The 20,270-nt window shown below is 42.0% G+C and overlaps 1 protein-coding gene across 1 annotated transcript in view; it reads right to left on the reverse strand.

Annotated features, from left to right (window-relative positions):
• MANBA (mannosidase beta) overlaps positions 1 to 20,270 on the reverse strand; it is a 79,739-nt gene that overhangs the window by 45,160 nt on the left and 14,309 nt on the right. Inside the window, exons 4-8 of the mRNA XM_044274702.1 lie at positions 15,975 to 16,092; positions 15,442 to 15,528; positions 9,788 to 9,955; positions 6,938 to 7,156; positions 4,183 to 4,347 (exon numbers count right to left, since the gene is read on the reverse strand). Coding sequence (XP_044130637.1) covers positions 4,183 to 4,347; positions 6,938 to 7,156; positions 9,788 to 9,955; positions 15,442 to 15,528; positions 15,975 to 16,092 — 757 coding nt within the window. The remainder of the gene's footprint in view (positions 1 to 4,182; positions 4,348 to 6,937; positions 7,157 to 9,787; positions 9,956 to 15,441; positions 15,529 to 15,974; positions 16,093 to 20,270) is intronic.

The following is a 20,270-nucleotide window of genomic DNA, read 5'->3' on the forward strand; positions in this document are numbered from 1 at the left end:
GAACTGAAGGTAAGCGAGTGGATCTCCAGCCTGCCAGCGGCGATTGCTCGCTGGCAGGCTGGAGATGTGATTTTTTTTAACCCCTAACAGGTATATTAGACGCTGTTTTGATAACAGCGTCTAATATACCTGCTACCTGGTCCTCTGGTGGTCCCTTTTGTTTGGATCGACCACCAGAGGACACAGGTAGCTGTGTAAAGTACCACAAAACACTACACTACACTACACTACACCCCCCCCCCCCCCGTCACTTATTAACCTCTTATGAACCCCTGATCACCCCATATAGACTCCCTGATCACCCCCCTGTCATTGATCACCCCCCTGTAAGGCTCCATTAAGATGTCCGTATGATTTTTACAGATCCACGGATACATGGATCGGATCCGCAAAACACATACGGACGTCTGAATGGAGCCTTACAGGGGGGTGATCAATGACAGGGGGGTGATCAGGGAGTCTATATGGGGTGAAATAGCTCACAGGAAATCACGGCTCTCGCGAGATGACGCATATATGCGTGACTCTGCACAGAGCTGCCGCCTCCGGACCGCAGATCTGCGTTAGGCGGTCCGGAGGCGGTTAAATAGGTGTTTATGACCTCCTAGTAGTGTAGAGATAAGTTTTATTAGGGGGGTGATCAATGACAGGGGGGTGATCACCTCATATACACTCCCTGATCACCCCCTGTCAGGCTCCATTCAGACGTCCGTATGCGTTTGGCGGATCCGATCCATGTATCCGTGGATCCGTAAAAATCATACGGACGTCTGAATGGAGCCTTTCAGAGGGGTGATCAATGACAGAGGGGTGATCAGTGACAGGGGGGTGATCAGTGACAGGGGGGTGATCAGTGACAGGGGGGTGATCAGTGACAGGGGGGTGATCAGTGACAGGGGGGTGATCAGTGACAGGGGGGTGATCAGTGACAGGGGGGTGATCACCCCATATAGACTCCCTGATCACCCCCCTGTCATTGATCACCCCCTGTAAGGCTCCATTCAGACATTTTTTTTGGCCCAAGTTAGCGGAAATTGTTTTTTTTTGGTTTTTGTTTTTTCTTACTAAGTCTCATATTCCACTAACTTGTGTCAAAAAATAAAATCTCACATGAACTCACCATACCCCTCACGGAATCCAAATGCGTAAAACTTTTTAGACATTTATATTCCAGACTTCTTCTCACGCTTTAGGGCCCCTAAAATGCCAGGGCAGTATAAATACCCCACATGTGACCCCATTTCGGAAAGAAGACACCCCAAGGTATTCCGTGAGGGGCATATTGAGTCCATGAACGATTGAAATTTTTGTCCCAAGTTAGCGGAAAGGGAGACTTTGTGAGAAAATACAAAAAAAAATATATCAATTTCCGCTAACTTGTGCCAAAAAAAAAAAGAATTCTATGAACTCGCCATGCTCCTCATTGAATACCTTGGGGTGTCTTATTTCCAAAATGGGGTCACATGTGGGGTATTTATACTGCCCTGGCTTTTTAGGGGCCCTAAAGCGTGAGAAGAAGTCTGGGATCCAAATGTCTAAAAATGCCCTCCTAAAAGGAATTTGGGTTGCTTTGCGCATCTAGACTGCAAAAAAGTGTCACACATGTGGTATCGCCGTACTCAGGAGAAGTTGAGCAATGTGTTTTGGGATGTCATTTTACATATACCCATGCTGGGTGAGATAATATCTTGGTCAAATGCCAACTTTGTATAAAAAAATGGGAAAAGTTGTCTTTTGCCAAGATATTTCTCTCACCCAGCATGGGTATATGTAAAATGACACCCAAAAACACATTCCCCAACTTCTCCTGAGTACGGCGATACCAGATGTGTGACACTTTTTTGCCGCTTGGTGGGCAAAGGGGCACACATTGCAAAGAGCACCTTTAGGATTTCACAGGTCATTTTTTACACATTTTGATTTCAAACTACTTACCACACATTAGGGCCCCTAGAATGCCAGGGCAGTATAACTACCCCACAAGTGACCCCATTTTGGAAAGAAGACACCCCAAGGTATTCCGTGAGGGGCATGGCGAGTTCCTAGAATTTTTTATTTTCTGTCACAAGTTAGCGGAAAATGATGATTTATTTATTTATTTATTTTTTCTTACCAAGTCTCATATTCCACTAACTTGTGACAAAAAATAAAAAAATTCTAGGAACTCGCCATGCCCCTCACGGAATACCTTGGGGTGTCTTCTTTCTAAAATGGGGTCACTTGTGGGGTAGTTATACTGCCCTGGCAATTTAGGGGCCCATATGTGTGAGAAGTAGTTTGCAATCAAAATGTGTAAAAAATGGCCTGCGAAATCCGAAAGGTGCACTTTGGAATGTGTGCCCCTTTGCCCACCTTGGCTGCAAAAAAGTGTCACACATGTGGTATCGCCGTACTCAGGAGAAGTTGGGGAATGTGTTTTGGGGTGTCATTTTACATATACCCATGCTGGGTGAGATAAATATCTTGGTCAAATGCCAACTTTGTATAAAAAAATTGGAAAAGTTGTCTTTTTCCAAGATATTTCTCTCACCCAGCATGGGTATATGTAAAATGACACCCCAAAACACATTCCCCAACTTCTCCTGAGTACGGCGATACCAGATATGTCACACTTTTTTGCAGCCTAGGTGGGCAAATGGACCCACATTCCAAAGTGCACCTTTCGGATTTCACCGGTCATTTTTTACAGATTTTGATTACAAACTTCTTCTCACACATCTGGGCCCCTAAATTGCCAGGGCAGTATAACTACGCCACAAGTGACCCCATTTTGGAAAGAAGACACCCCAAGGTATTTTGTGATGGGCATAGTGAGTTCATGGAAGTTTTTATTTTTTGTCACAAGTTAGTGGAATATGAGACTTTGTAAGAAAAAAAAAATCATCATTTTCCGCTAACTTGTGACAAAAAATAAAAAGTTCTATGAACTCACTATGCCCATCAGCGAATACCTTAGGGTATCTACTTTCCGAAATGGGGTCATTTGTGGGGGTTTACTACTGTCTGGGAATTGTAGAACCTCAGGAAACATGACAGGTGCTCAGAAAGTCAGAGCTGCTTCAAAAAGCGGAAATTCACATTTTTGTACCATAGTTTGTAAATGCTATAACTTTTACCCAAACCATTTTTTTTTTTGCCCAAACATTTTTTTTTTTATCAAAGACATGTAGAACAATAAATTTAGTGAAACATTTATATATGGATGTCGTTTTTTTTGCAAAATTTTACAACTGAAAGTGAAAAATGTCAGCAGCAATGAAATGAAAGCTCTATTAGTGAGAAGAAAAGGAGGTAAAATTCATTTGGGTGGTAAGTTGCATGACCGAGCAATAAACAGTGAAAGTAGTGTAGTGCAGAAGTGTAAAAAGTGGCCTGGTCATTAAGGGGGTTTCAGCTAGCAGGGCTGAAGTGGTTAAAGGGAACCTGTCATGTGGATATTTGATTATAATCTAACTAATTATATACAATCATTAAGTACTAAAAAGTACCTTAGATGTATTCACTTACTGGTGTGACAGATGGTTACCTCATAATATACACACAAAGATGCAGCATGCCAATGAGCTGGTTTGAGTCCAGCGTGATGTCATCGAATCCAGTGTATATTTAATTCAGAGCTATAGCCACTCCCCTGCCCACCTGCTGCTGATTCATATGGAAACAAACTGTCACTCAGCAGCAGGTGGGCGGGGAGAGTCAGGAGCTCATAAATATTCATGACTAATCATTATCAGCTGGCGCTTATCAATACAAGATGTTGGCAGATTGACTGGGTCAATTAAAGAAAGTGACCCAGCATGTTGCTAAGAGAATCAGTCACTTATTTATGTTGACCTTAGTTAGGACACCATAAAACTTGTGACAGGTTCCCTTTAAGCCTCATCAGCGAGATACTGTAAGGACCGAGCCATGAGTTTATAATGTCAGAGAGCAGGGTCTGACGGAAAAGACAGAAAATCCAAAGGGTGCTACTAGAGCAGGTCAACTTTGTACATAAAAAGGACACAATATTTTTCATAAAAAACGATAAAAAAAAAAAAAATCATATTTTTAGCTCAAAATGAGTACAACTAAAAAAATGCCCCCCAAGGTGTGCATAGCCTTTAAAGTGAAAAATGTCTGTCCTGAAAGGGTTAAAGTTACACCACCACAAAATCAGAGTTAGAAAATAAATCATGATACCTGGGTCAGGTACAAAGTATCGTGAAACTTTTTTACAGGATCAATATTTACTGGCATCTTGTAGTGGAGCCCAGCCTGGAACATCATTTGCTCATTTCCTGAATCATGATGTTGACGATGGGTACTAAAGTTGCCCGAGTAAGACCAGTCATCACGAGTAGACACCTAAGTAAAATAAAATGCATAAAACAAGTGTCGGATGACATTTTTACTGTATTTTACAGCACGAACCTTGAAAAAGACTAAGGGGATCATTTATCAAATGGTGGTATAAAGTAGAACTGGCTTAATTGCCCATAGCAACCAATCAGATTTCACTTTTCATTTTGGACAGCCCCTTTGGAAAATGAAAGGTGGAATCTGATTGGTTGCTATGGGCAACTAAGCCAGTTCTACTGTACACTATTTTGCTAAATGACCCCATAAGCATATAGGGCAGATTTGCTGACTATTTTTCACTAGAAAACTAAAGTAAACTACAGTACAAGTAAATGGAGGAACAAAAATTCTGCAGAGATTCTAAGTTTTATTGCAGATTTTAAATACACAGCAATGGGAATTCCACTCTTGCCATTACAAAGGCATGAAATGTGTTTAACACATACTACAAAGCCAGTAAGTCATTTCTTGCTGCTTAGCCTAGCGTTTGCTAGCCTGGGTTAACATTAAAGGGGTTCTGCAGTTCTTTTAAACTAAGGGCTGTATTACATTAAAAGATTTAGCAGGTGATTGTCGGGAAAGAAGCCTGCTCATTAGTGGAGGAGACTGCTGCTGTTACATGCAATGATCTTCTCCACAGTATGGGGAGGCGTGATCGTTATGCCATTGCTCGTCCCCATACTGACTTGTTTGCCAGCAGCAGATTGTAATTAGACAGCACTCTGGATAGATCATCAGCATCTGATCGGCAGGGGTCCGCCAATCAGCTGTTTTCGAAGGCAGCGGCGCTGGCAGTAGCGCCGCAGCATTCTCACTGTTTACCGCAGGCCCAGTGAAGTCACGACTAGTATCACTGGCCTGGGCGGGGCTAAGCTCCATTCAAGTGAACAGAGCTTAGCCCCAGGCCATTGATACTAGTCGTGACGTCACTGGGCCTGCGGTAAACAGCGAGAAGGCCGCAGCACTACTGCCAGCGCTGCTACCTTCTCAAACAGCTGATCGCCAGGGGTCCGGGTGTCGGACCCCCGCTGATCAGATGCTGATGATCTATCCAGAGTGCTGTCTAATTACAATCTGCTGCTGGCAAACAAGTCAGTATGGGGACGAGCAATGGCATAACGATCACGCCTCCCCATACTGTGGAGAAGATCATTGCATGTAACAGCAGCAGTCTCCTCCACTAATGAGCAGGCTTCTTTCCCGACAATCACCTGCTAAATCTTTTAATGTAATACAGCCCTTAGGGTCCATTCACATGTCCATAAGTGTTTTGCGGATCCACAAAACACGGACATCGGCAATGTGCATTCTGCAATTTGCGGACCGCACATCACTGGCACTATAATAGAAAATGCCTAATCTTGTTCGCAATTGCGGACAAGAATAGGACATGTTCTATTTTTTTGCTGAAACGGAAGCCTGGATGCGGAAGTGCGGATCCGAGGATTCGGAAGTGCGGATCCGCAAATGCGGACAGCACATTCCGGCCCCATTGAAAATGAATGGGTCTGCACCCAGCTCTGCAAAATTGCGAAATGGATGCAGACCCATTTTGCGGACGTGTGAATGGACCCTTAGGGTTCACACAATGTGGATTACATGCGTTTTTTTAGCGCAGATTTTCATGCAGAAAAAACGCAGGGCAATACAGTACCAGCAAAGTGTATGAGACTAAACAAATCTCATGTACACTTTGCTTTTTTCTTAGATGCAGAGAATGACCTGCTGTTAATATTTTGAATGCCACCGTTATTGGAATTGCTCCACTGATATGAAGACTTGTAGGCAATGCTCCATGGGAACATAATAAGGCTACTTTCACACTGGCGTTTTGGCTTTCCGCTTGTGAGGTCCGTCATTACAAGCGGTCAAAACGGATCAGTTTTGCCCTAATGCATTCTGAATGGAAAAGGATGCCTGCAGCGTTTTGCTGTCCGCTTGACGAAACTGAGCCAAACTGATCCATTCTGGCACACAGTCAATGGGGACGGATCCGTTTTCTCTGACACAATCTGGCACAACAGAAAACGGATTGACTTTCAGTGAAGTTAATGACGGATCAGTCTTGGCTATGTTACAGATAATACAACCAGATCCGTTCATGACAGATGCATGCTGTTGTATTATTGTAAAGGATCTGTTTTTGCAGATCCGTGACGAATCCGGACAAAACGCGAGTGTGAAAGTAGCCTAAACAAAAAAGGTATCTTCCAAGGAAAGAGAACCTTCTCACTAGCGCCATCTTGGAAGTGGCTCCCTCTGCATCAAAGTCTGATTTTTTTTAACAAGATTTGGGGCATGACAAGGGATAATAGCCAAGCCAAATATCCATCCATGTCCCTGCCTAAGCTGCATCCAAGACATTGCACTCAGCCACCCAAAATCCCACTCTGTACCGATGATGGCCAAGCACCCCGAAACAACTGTCTAGGGATGGATATTTGACTCGGCTATTTTTCCTTGTCATGTCCCAAGGCTTATTAACAAGTCAGACTCTTCCACAAGGGGGCGCTAGCTAGATTGTTCTCTTTCCTTGAGAGAAAACTCTTTGCATATGGTCTTTCATATTGATATTTATACCAATTACGTGGTTTACCTTATATATTGTACTAAATGAAGGCCAAGATTGAAAGCCATATTCTGAAGCTAAGCGAGGTTTGGGGTATGATGTCCAGTTCCAACAATCTGTCATATAGTTGTAGTAATGTACATCACCATAGTGATTGTCATATGGGTCTTTGGAAATCCAATTTTCCTTCACAGTCTCTTTCCCATTGCTAGGACTTGAAGCAATAAAAGGACGAGTCTCATCCATCTGAAAAGAAAGAGAACTTGAGAAGATATTTACATACACAAGATTAAAGTCAATCAAAATGGCTGATTTCAGGCATTCTGAAGTACATAACGATGTACAATCGTTCACCATGGTAGACTTCTGTAAATGTGATCGGCCAGGCTGAAAAATGTTGTCCATTAATGGCGAAATTAAATGTATGGTATGATAGCCTGAATTACATCATGCATTTGCCATTGCGCTAAAGAACCAGGGACTCCGGTTTCTTTAAAAAAATGACTCCCTGGTTGGGTGGGTTTAGTCTGTCCATACAAATAATCCCACAGACAACTGATCAGACGCAATTTACTTATTTACTTCTTATCAGAGCACCTTCATAGACTGCTTGGTTTCTGTATTTTCATCATTGATGGATAATACTCATGGCTTCAATAGGGTGCTTAGGCAATGAGCCGTTGCAGGTAATATTTAACCTCTTAGTGATCAGCCTGTTTTGGGCCTTACTGACCAAGCGTTTTTTTTCCTTTTTTTTTATTGTTGCATTCCAAGAGGTATAACCCTCTTTATTTTTTCGTCTATGTAGATATATGAGGGCTTGTTGTAGTTTTTAATGGCACCATCTTGGGGTAAACATACATTTTCTGAATAACTTCTATTGACTCTTTCTGGGAGGGAGATGGGAAAAACAGCAATACTGCCACTGAGTTTTTACGTTATAAATTTTACAGGATTTATTTTTCCAGTATAAATAAGATAATATCTTTATTCTTTGGGTCAGTACGATTACAGTGATGCCAGTTATTTTTACGTTTTTAATACTTTTGTGCAATAAAATCCCCCTTTCTTTTTTAAAAAGGAAGAAATTCTTTTTGCATCACCACTTCCCAAGACCCATAACTTTTTTTATTTTTCTTTCTGTGGAATTGTATGAGGGCTTGATTTTTGCGGGATGACAATTTTTTTTTTTATTAGTATCATTTTGGAGTAAATTACGATTTTTGATCACTTGTTATTACATTTTTTCAGTGGCAACTAAGAATAAATTAGTAATTCTGGATTTTTTTTTATATTTTCTTTTATGGCTTTCACCGTAGGGGATAATGTACATGATATTTATGTAGTGTGGGTCTTACAGACGCGGTGATACCATGACAATATTTTGATTGCTTTTAAAATACGATGCAATCCCTAAAGTGCATTGCATTTTAATGTCAGTGCTATACTGACATTGACCAGGAGGCTGCCCCAGAGAGAGACAGCCTGCTGGAAAACACTCAAGGCTGGCTTAGGGCCTATACCAGACCCCAGCTAGCCTTTACACACATCAGCGTCCCGCAATTGCATTTACAGGGTGCTGATGGGAGACAGAGGGAGTCCACTTCCTCTGTCACTGCTTACATGTGGCGGGCCCCATTGCCTGCGGCATGTAATGGGTTAAACAGCCCGGATCAACACTCCTTCATGTAAGAGCTGAGCCTCCGCTTCCTGGGGGACCCGTGCAGTGCTTAGACTGGGCCACCGTGAAAAAGCGGTTGCCAAGCCTAAGGCCCCTTAGTGACTGCCGTAAAAAAGCATATGGGTGGCACTAAAGGGTTAATAGTGGTTTCTCACTCACAGGACTGTAACATACTCCATAATCCTAAATCTTCAAAGGGACACTTCTAGCAGAACGGGTGAATTTCTTTTTTTAAACTCAATGTTTATATAAAACATTATTTTTTGAATTTATGGCTTTTTTTCTTTTACATTTCGGCAGTATTATACTATTGACAACTAAATACAAATAAAAAATAAAGAGCCAGGGCAGGACGTAGAATACAAGGATAGACTCATAATTGAATTATATACAGGAAACACTCTACCTATTCACATATAGGCTGTTAATATGGGAGGGAGTATATCATTTTCTGATGGTAGTGCCTCTAACTCTGTGTTAGGCTACTTTCACACTCGCGTTTGGTGCGGATCCGTCATAGATACGTTCACTTGTACATTCTGAAAGGATGCATGCGGTTGTATTTTCTGAATGGATCAGTTTGTATTATCTTTAACATAGCCAAAAAGGATCCGTCTTGACCACCATTGAAAGTCATGGGGGACGTATCTGTTTTCTATTGTGCCATATTGTGTCAGTGAAAACGGATCTGTCCCCATTGGCTTACAATGTGTGTCAGGACGGATCCGTTTGCCACCAAGCAGCGTTTTGGTGTCAGTCTCCAGAGCGGAACGGAGACTGATCGGAGGCAAACTGATGCATTCTGAGCGGATCCTTTTCCATTCAGAATGCATTAGGGCAAAACTGATCCGTTTTGGACCGCTTGCGAGAGCCCTGAACGGATCTCAGAAACGGAAACCAAAATGCCAGTGTGAAAGTAGCCTTAGGCTGTTTACATTTTTCTCTTTAATTGCCAGTATGCAAGACGCTCACCTTGGTTCTGGCATACTAGACCTGAGTAAAAAAAAATGTTCTTTACAAGATACCAGTGATGAAAGTGTCACACCATTTATGGCAGGTCCCACTGACAAAAAGAATGGCAAAAGCCAGTTGTTAATTTAGTGATCTATTTCCAGGACAGATAACAGGAACATCAGGAGCGTCAGAAACGCTGACAAATCATAAACAAAAACCATTAAAATGTAACCTCAACTTACCTCAAGGACAAGCTCTCTGATGGTTTCAATGTAAAGAATCCGATAATCCTTTGCATAAACCTCCTTCATGAAGCTTGGTAGTGAAAACCAGTCACTGGCTATGGCCGCCTCATTCTCATTATTGCCACTCCAAACAATAATACAGGGGTGAGATTTAAGTCTTCTAATCTATAATGTTCCAAAAAGATAGATATCCAATTTTATGTAGTGAAATAGTATTGTTCATGTTCATCGGTAGAGATCTTGATTTCAATGCGTCCGGTGTTCTATACGACCTCCATAAATATTACACTGTGAAACCTAACCACTGAAATATAATGAATCAGCAGGAACCATGTGGAACTTTCTGCTATATTCAAAAGCCAAGGAGCCATGAAATATGTAATTGTTATTCAAAAGATATCTCCTATCCAGGGGTCCAACCTCTGGGTCTGCCACTGATCCTGAGACAGCTGAGTACAGCAACATACTCCTTAGCAATGAGATGTTCTTTTTTTTATTTTTATTATGTCTTTATTACTTTTTTTACAAACATCTTACAAATCCTTCAGTTTTTCAGTCTCTGGCAAGTGAGACTCTGGTGAGGTTCTGCCATTCATTGACCGTGGGGACAGCACGTCTCCCCCAGTGTCGAACAATACATCTCCTGGCCTGGAATAAGAGCTTAGATGCTATCTCTCGATATTGAGGGGTATCCACTCCTTCACCCCCAGAATACAGCTTTCAAATTGCCTAGGTACTACCGGTGGTATTCCTCTATTTTTTCATTAACCTTTGCCCAGAACTCTTGAATTTTTACATATGTCCAAAGAATATGTGTGCTCACTTTTATGATTTATATGGATGATCAGTTGCCACACTATTGTCTCTTTCCACTTGTATTTTATGTCATTTCAGTTTCAGATGAAAACTGTAAACTTCTACAATGGGACATACTGCATTTCATTTCTTCAAACAACTAGACTGTGTAATGATAGACCCACTGATTTCAGCGGTCTGTCACTTCTGTAAAGTCAGTATTTTTAGAATACCGAACCCCCTGCCGAAGCTTGCCAGGTCAATACTGTAAAAAGTACTGACTGCCATGGAAGAAGTGACAGTCCACTGAAATCAGCAGATCTGTCAATACACAGATCTATCATTACACTATCCTGCCCTCAGTGCAGCTGACTGGTTGAAGACATCGCCTAACTATATGCCTCCAAGAAGGGGGTCCTCCACCCCCCATGAGCCAGAATTAAAATCCACTCTGTATGAGCAGCTCACATTTTGGTGTACTCAAGCCATCCTTGTACCATCTGAAAGACTGGCCTGTAAAATCACATTTTCCCTGTAGTGGGCAGTGTGGCTCCCCCCAGCAAAATCAGCTGTTTTTGGAGTGTTCCAGGAGCAGAATCAAGGGAGACCAGCTTATCACTCTGGGGGCCGCTTTCTGAAAAAGGTTGTAGGTAAAGGTTTTAACTGACAGAGCTTTTCTAAATTGTTACTGTTACTACAATTAGTTTTCACCTTCTAATTTAGAGCAATGTATTTGTAAGCAGATATTTCACATTGTGTATTATTAACCCTTTCTACCCCAGGCCAGTTTTCACCTTCCTGCACAGGCCATTTTTTGCAAATCTGACATGTGTCACTTTATGTGGAAATAACTTTGGAACGCTTTTACTTTGGCCTCATGCACACGACAGTATTTTTTCACGGTCCGCAAACGGGGTCCGTGAGTCCATGATCCATGACCGTTTTTTCGTCCGTGGGTCTTCCTTGATTTTTGGAGGATCCACGTACATGAAAAAAAAAGTCGTTTTGGTGTCCGCCTGGCCGTGCGGAGCCAAACGGATCCGTCCTGAATTACAATGCAAGTCAATGGGGACGGATCCATTTGACGTTGACACAATATGGTGCCATTTCAAACGGATCCGTCCCCATTGACTTTCAATGTAAAGTCTGGAGTCCCTTTTATACCATCGGATCGGAGTTTTCTCCAATCCGATGGTATATTTTAACTTGAAGCGTCCCCATCACCATGGAAACGCCTCTATGTTAGAATATACTGTCGGATATGAGTTAGATTGTGAAAACTCATTTCCGACAGTATATTCTAACACAGAGGCGTTCCCATGGTGATGGGGACGCTTCTAGTTAGAATATACTACAAACTGTGTACATGACTGCCCCCTGCTGCCTGGCAGCACCCGATCTCTTACAGGGGGCTGTGATCAGCACAATTGTTGTGCCACCAACGAATTATTACAATAGAGGGAGGAAGGGGGGGGGGGGCTGGGTGGGCGCACACTGTGCCACCAACGAATTATTACAATAGAGGGAGGGAGGGGGGGGGGGGCTGCACTGGCCACCAATGATATTCAAACTGGGGAGGGGGGGGGGGGGTCTGCCCCCTGCTACCTGGCAGCCCTGATCTCTTACAGGGGGATATGATAGTACAATTAACCCCTTCAGGTGCCGCACCTGAAGGGGTTAATTGTGCGGATCACAGCCACCTGTAAGAGATCGGGTGCTGCTAGGCAGCAGGGGGCAGTCTTGTACACAGTTTGTAGTGTATTCTAACTAGAAGCGTCCCCATCACCATGGGAACGCTTCTGTGTTAGAATATACTGTCGGATATGAGTTTTCACGAAGTGAAAACTTAGATCTGAAAAAGCTTTTATGCAGACGGATTTTTGGATCCGTCTGTATGAAAGTAACCTACGGCCACGGATCACGGATGCCAATCTTGTGTGCATCCGTGTTCTTTCACGGACCCATTGACTTGAATGGGTCCGTGAACCGTTGTCCGTCAAAAAAATAGGACAGATCATATTTTTTTGACGGACAGGATACACGGATCACGGTCTCTGCTGCAAAACGGTGCATTTTCCGATTTTTCCACGGACCCATTGAAAGTCAATAGGTCCGCGAAAAAAAACGGAAAACGGCACAACAGTCGTGTGCATGAGGCCTTATCCTAGCCATTCTGAGAATGTTTTCTCGTGACACATTGTACTTCATGACAGTCATAAATTTGAGTCAATATAGTTCCCCTTTATTTATGAAAAAATCCAAAATTTACAAAAAAATTATGAAAAATTCGCAATTTTACCATTTTTTATTTCTCTGCTTTTAAAACAGAAAGTGATACCTCATAAAACATTTATTACTTAACATTACCTATATGACTACTTTATGTTTGCATCATTTTGTAAATGTCATTAGATTTTTTGGGGACATTAGAAAGCTTAGAATTTTAGAAGCAATTCTAAAAATATTTAAGTAAATTTCCAAAACCCACCTTTTAAGGACAAGTTCAGGTCTGAAGTCACTTTGTGGGGCTTACATAATAGACACTCCCCATAAATGACCCCATTGTAGAAACTACACCCCTCAAGTTACTCAAAACTGATTTTACAAACTTTGTTAACCCTTTAGGTGTTCCACAAGAATTAAAGGAAAATGGAGATGAAATTTTAAAATGTCACTTTTTTTGGCAGATTTTCCATTTTAAACCATTTTGTTCTTTAACACATCGAGGGTTAACAGCCAAACAAAACAACATTTAAAACCCTGATTCTGAGGTTTACAGAAACAACCCACATGTGGTCGTAAACTGGTGTAAGGGCACACGGCAGGGTGCAGAAGGAAAGGAGCGCCAAGGAGCGCCATATGGTTTTTGGCAGGCAGATTTAGCTGGACTGGTTTTTAGACACCATGTCCCATTTGAAGCCCCCCCGATACACCCCTACAGTAGAAACTCCCAAAAAAGTGACCCCATTTTGGAAACTAGGGGATAAGGTGACAGTTTTATTGGTACTATTTTGGGGTACATATGATTTTTAATCGCTCTATATTACATTTTTACATTACAATGGCTGTTTTGGCACTGTTTTTATTTTTTACAAAGTTCATCTGACAGGTTAGATCATGCGCTATTTTCATAGAGCAGGTTGTTACGGATGCAGTGATATCAAATATATCTACTTTCTTTGTTTGCTTCAATTGTACATAATAAAGCATTTTTGAAAAAATATGTCTCCATTTTCTAATCGCCATTTTGTTTTATTTTTCTGCCAATCGTCTTGTGCAGGGGTTCATTTTTTGCAGGAAGAGTTGACGTTTTTATTGGTACCATTTTTGGGTACATAGGATTTTTTGATCATTCATTATTACACTTTATGAGGCAAGGTGACCAAACAAATTTGTTGTTTTGGCACCGTTTTTATTAATAAATTTTTACAGCGTTCACCTGAGGGGTTAGGTCATGTGATATATTTATAGAGCTGGTTGTTACGGAAACAACATATATAGGAAATACCTAATATGTATACTTTTTATTTAAGTTTTACACAATAATAGCATTTTTGAAACAAACAGAAATTGATATTTTAGTGTCTCCATATTCTGAGAGCCATAGCTTTTTTATTTTTTGACTGATTGTCTTAGATAGGATCTCATTTTTTGCGGCATGAGATGACGATTTTATGGGAGGCATACGCCTTTTTGATCGCTTGGTGTTGCAATTTTTGTGATGTAAGGTGAAAAAAAAGGCTTTTTTTGGCACTGTTTTTATTATATTTTTTTTACTGTGTTCACCTGAGGGGTTAATTCAGGTGATATTTTTATAGAGCTGGACGGACGCGACAATACCTAATATGTATACTTTTTTTTTTATTTATTTCACTTTAACACAATATATGCATTTTTGAAACCATAAATATTATGTCTTGGAGTCTCCATGTTCTGAGAGCTATAGTTTTTTTATTTTTTGGTTGATTGTCTTAGGTAGGGTCTAATTTTTTGCGGGATGAGGTGACGGTTTGATTAGTACCATTTTGGGGGGCATACACTTTTTTGATCACTTGGTGTTGCACGTTTTGTGATTTAAAAATAAATAAATAATTTTTTATGGGGTTTATCGGATGGGGTGGATCATGTGATATATTTATAGAGCCTGTCGTTATGGCCGCGGCGATACCTAATATATGTGCGTTTTATTTTTCTATTTTTTTCATATAAAATCAGGGAAAAGGGGCGTTTTTATTTTTATTTTTTTAAAACTCTGACTTTTTTTTTAACTTTATTTCTGTCCCACTATGGGACTATACTTTTGGGGGTCTGATCCTCTCTGCAATGCATTACAATACATCTGTATTTTAATGCATTGACTGTTAGTGTATTACACAGAGTAATACACTAACAGGTTGCCTCGGAGACCAAGCCTGAGGCTGGATCTCCTGTGCACCCGTAGAAGGCAGGTCCCGATGCCGTGCAGAGCATTGGGCAGCCTCTGCATGGCATCGGGCTGCCTTCTCACCCATCGGGTCCCCGCCACAGCAGCGCGGGGACTCCATATGCTCCCTCACCCGCCTCAAATCCCCTCTATGTCGCGGTCAGTGCTGATTGCGGCATAGAAGGGGTTAATCAGCCGGCATCGGCTTGTATAGCGATGCCAGCGGATACAGCAAGGGCCTGGCTATCAGGGACTGCGGAACCCCTGCAGTGAACGAGCGTGCACCGCTCCGGTGCCCGCCCGATCACCATGACGTAATAGTACGTCAAAATGTGGGAACGCACCTGCCGCCATGACGTACTGTATGTTGGGAAGGGGTTAACAAACGTAGGTTTCCAAAGATTGTAAACAATGTCCACACATGACAATGTACCTGGTGAATGAGTTCTTCTTTGACTGTTTCCATAAAACAATCATCAGTTGGATAAAGGGAACATGCAAACATAAAATCCTGCCAGACCTGCAAGGGTAACAATATGCAAAAATGTATTATTCCACAAGATTGCTATGACCAGCCTGTATCCTAAACTACATAGGCCTTCTAATATGTCATTCTCTAAAGCATTTAATCAATTGTTCCTCAGTATGTTGAACTGAAGAAGAATGTATTAAATGCTCAGAAGTATGACATAAACTTGTGATGCAGATGAAGGCATTTCTTGGATATTGCACATTTTGGTAAATAAAAGTCACAACCTGGATAATATCCACAAAGTAGGGTACAGAACAATCTACTTTTGCTTTGTTTAGGTCACAATCCTGGATTTGACCACCAATAGGGATCGAGTATGTTACTGTATATAATGTTACTGTAAAGAATAATGGGCCAACGAATGCAAAAGAAATTGGGGGCTTTTGTAGCATCAAGTCATTATCTAAAATATTAAGCATAAGTAAGAAGATTACCATTATGCCCAAGTCGTCACAAATGTTGTAGAACTCATCACTCTCATATATTCCTCCACCCCACACACGAAGAGTATTCATATTGGCATCAACCGCTGACTGTAGGAGATTACGGAGTCTGTTGCATGTAGAGATTGATGGCAATGTTTAAGCAACAACAGACAAACATATCTATAACTCCTTTCTTTCATGATTGCAAAAGTGCAGAACTGTAAACCTTTTATTTTTTTTTCAATTTAATATTGTCCATCAACACAGATTTACACATGCAGTAATACACACTAGGAAATGGAATAAAGCGTGTATAGAGTGCATAGATGACCCATGGAAGAACATTTCAACATTTCATTTATGCAAAGCCCAGGGCTTTTTTTGTGGCATATAGAGTATCTCACAAGAGTGAGTACACCCCTCAAATTTTTTTAAATATTTTATTATATCTTCTCATGGGACAACACTGACGATATGGCACTAAGATACAATGTAAAGTAGTCAGTGTGCAGCTTGTATAACAGTGTACATTTAGTGTGCCCTCAAAATAACTCAACACACAGCCATTAACGTCTAAACCGCTGGCAACAAAAGTGAGTACACCCTTAAGTGAAAATGGCCAAATTGTGACCAATTAGCCATTTTCCCTCCCCTGTGTCATGTGACTCGTTAGTGTTACACGGTCTCAGGTGTGAAAAGGGAGCAGGTGTGTTAAATTTGGTGTCATCGCTCTCAGACTCTCTCATACTGGTCACTGGAAGTTCGAGATGGTACCTCATGGCAAAGAACTCTCTGAGGATCTGAAAAATAGAATAGTTGCTATACATAAAGATGACCTAAACTATAAGAAGATGCCAACACCCCGAAACTGAGCTGCAGCACAGTGGCCAAGACCGTACAGCGGTTCAGCAAGACAGGTTCCACTCAGAACAGGCCTCGCCATGGTTGACCAAAGAAGTTGAGTGCATGTGCTCAGCTTCATATGCAGAGGTTGTCCTTTCAAAATAGACGTGCTGTCAGCATTACTGCAGAGGTTAAACGGGTGGCGGTTCAGCCTGTCAGTGCTCAGACCATACAGCACACATCTGTATGGCTGTTGTCCCAGAAGGAAGCCTCTTCTAAAGATGATGCATAAGAAAGCCCGCAAACAGTTTGCCAAAGACAAGCAGAATAAGGACATGGATTACTGGAACATGTCCTATCCATGTCTGATGTGACCAAGATAAACTTATTTGGTTCAGATGGTGTCAAGCGTGTGTGGCAGCAACCAGGTTAGCAGTACAAAGACAACTGTGTCTTGCCTACAGTCAAGCATGGTGGTGGAAGTGTCATGGCATGGGGCTGCATGAGTGTTGCCGGCTGTGGGGAGCTACAGTTTATTGAGGGAACCATGAATGCCAACATGTACTGTGACATACTGAAGCAGAGCATGATCCCCTCCCTTCGGAAACTGGGCCGCAGGACAAAATTCCAACGTGATGACCCCAAACACACCTCCAAGATGACCACTGCCTTGCTAAACTGCGGGTAAATGTGCTGAACTGGCCAAGCATGTCTCCAGATATTAAACCCTATCGAGCATCTATGGGGCATCCTCAAACGCAAGGTGGAGGAGCGCAAGGTCTCTAACATCCACCAGTTCCGTGCTGTCGTCATGGATGAGTGGAAGAGGATTCCAGCTCTAGTGAACTCCATCCCCAAGAGAGTTAGGCTGGTTTCACACAGGCGTTGCGGGAAAATGCGCGATTTTCCCACGCGAGTGCAAAACATTGTAATGCGTTTTGCAAGCGCGTGAGAAAAATCTGCATGTTTGGTGCCCAAACCCGAACTTCTTCACAGAAGTTCGGGTTTGGGTTAGGTGTTCTGTAGATTGTATTATTTTGCCTTATAACATGGTTATACGGGAGGGAACCTGTCTTGCAATAGGGCTGGAGGGGTTAAAAAAAATAAAAAATAATCTAACTCACCTTAATCCACTTGTTCTCGCAGCCCGGCTTCTCTTCTTTCTTCAGGACCTGGGTAAAGGACCTTTGATGATATCACTGCGCTCATCACATGATCCATCACCATGGTGATGGATCATGTGACTGACCATGTGATGTGATGAGCGCAGTGACGTCACCACAGGTCCTTTTCCTGTGCACAGCAAAGATGAAGACAGAAGAAAAGCCGGGCAGCACGAACAAGTGGATTAAGGAGAGTTAAATTATTATTTTTTTTAACCCCTCTAGCCTTATTGTACTATATATTCTGTATTAAGAATGCTATTATTTTCCCATGCTATTATTTTCGGCATGCGCCGAGCCCAGTGACGTCCGATGCTCGCTCTTCCCTCAGTCTCCAGCAAATCGCACTGGCGCAGCCCTCAGTGGGTACTGCGTCTGCGCGAGAGTTCGCTCGGCTGTCAGGGAGGGGGAGGAGAAGGATGAGACGCTGTGGGCGGTTAGGGATTCAGGAGGAAGGCGTTTTGGGCACTGCAGGGGGAGTTACTGGGCACACAAAGTGGAACATAACGCACCTTCAGGATTAATTAGCATAATTATAAAAGTCGTTTTTCAGCAAAACTACTGGACGGATTACAGTATAGAACAGCAAAGCCGATTCAAGGTAATCTGTGGAGCATGACTGGTTTAAAATCTGAATTTGTGTTATGAGAGGTGACAGAATTTTTTTAAGTGTCGCGTTTGTTTGTGTTTGTTTTATTCCCTATTGTTTGTATCTGGGCCTGAGACAGAGACTTCCATTCATCCATCTGGAGAGGAATGGGTTGTCTCTGGTCCTAACCTTTTTCCAGGGCCTTATAGGGATATAAAGGCCTAGGTATCCTGCATATGAATATTTCTACCTTCAGGGTCTATTCATATTGATAGATAGTTAGGGCCCGGATTAGGGTTGGTTAGGAGGTGACCCGTTTCTTCCCTAGTTTCCAGGTCCAGTTACAGTTCCCCCTCCCTCCTATGTTCAGTGTGGAGTTTTCCCCCCACACTGATCGTGACAGGTGCACTCACTTTTGTGAGATACTGTAATGAAAACAACAATTTAGATATTTATATATATTTTTTTCTTTACAGTGTTGAACATACAGGATATATTACATGATCACTGTATAGTTCAGGTTGTTACAGATGTGGCAATACCACATATGTGGAGATTTAGTATTTTTTTTTACTTGGGAATTTCTTTTAATAACATTTTATTTAATTCCTATTTTTACCACTTAAATGGGTTGTACAGTGGCTTAATATTGATAACCTATCCTCAGGATAATTCATCAATATCAGATGTGCGGGTGTCCGAGTCCCAGGACCCCCACCAATCAGATGTTTGAAGGTGTTGATGTGATTGTGCAAGCGCTGTGTCCTATTCAATATTTAACTGCACTCTGTTTAGCTAGTAATGGCAGTGCAGTGTAATTGCAAATGCTCGTTCCATTCACTTGAATAAGATAAGCAGTTGTACTTACACTGCACTACTGCTACATGGGAAACGCCACTCAGTTAAACATCGAAGAGGACGCTGCACTCACAAGAGTTCCACGACCTCTTCAAACAGCCAATTGGAGTTGGGAAGTCAGACCACTGCCAATCTGATATTGATGACCTATCTCGGGGATAGCTCATCAATATCATTACAGCACACAACTGCTTTAATAGTCCCACAAGAGGACTTTGACAAGCAATCAAACTGACAGGCAATCTATTAGTTCCTCTAGCCTAACAGAAAGCAGACCTGGGGGCCTTCATTAGACATGCCTCTGCCATGTAAATCACGGCCATCCCATAATGAGTAATGAATGGGTGACAGAGGGAGCCACCTCGCTCTGAAACCACTTAGATTATGCGGTCGGTATTGACAGAGGCATCTAAGGTGTTAAACGGCTTGGATCTGAGGTTTCTCTAGTCCTGGCCATTAGAACAGGTGTCCAGCTGTCACTAGACAGCCCGACACCCGCTCTATTTGGCAAAGGACACCCATATTGGGCTAAATCTGCACCTCTGTAAAAAGGCCAGTGTGCAGGTTTAACTGCTGCAAGGAGGGTTACTAAAAAAGCTGTTAAAGCTATGTTCAGACCTAGCAGAATCTTCACATGCATTTCAAACTTCAGCCATGAATACACCCAATTAATTATTTTTGAACGTAATAATCTGTAAAAATCTAATAATATAAATGGTTTGTGCAGAAACAACACCAAACAATGCAATAAATATGCCTTGTCTTGAATATGGCCTAGTTTACTATTGTTCTAGAACCAAAATTAAAGAGCTGTAACTGTAAAGTCCAAAGCCCACAACAAACATGATACTT

Source organism: Bufo gargarizans, unplaced genomic scaffold (genome assembly GCF_014858855.1).
Source record: "Bufo gargarizans isolate SCDJY-AF-19 unplaced genomic scaffold, ASM1485885v1 original_scaffold_2009_pilon, whole genome shotgun sequence".
NCBI classification, from domain to species: Eukaryota; Metazoa; Chordata; class Amphibia; order Anura; family Bufonidae; genus Bufo; species Bufo gargarizans.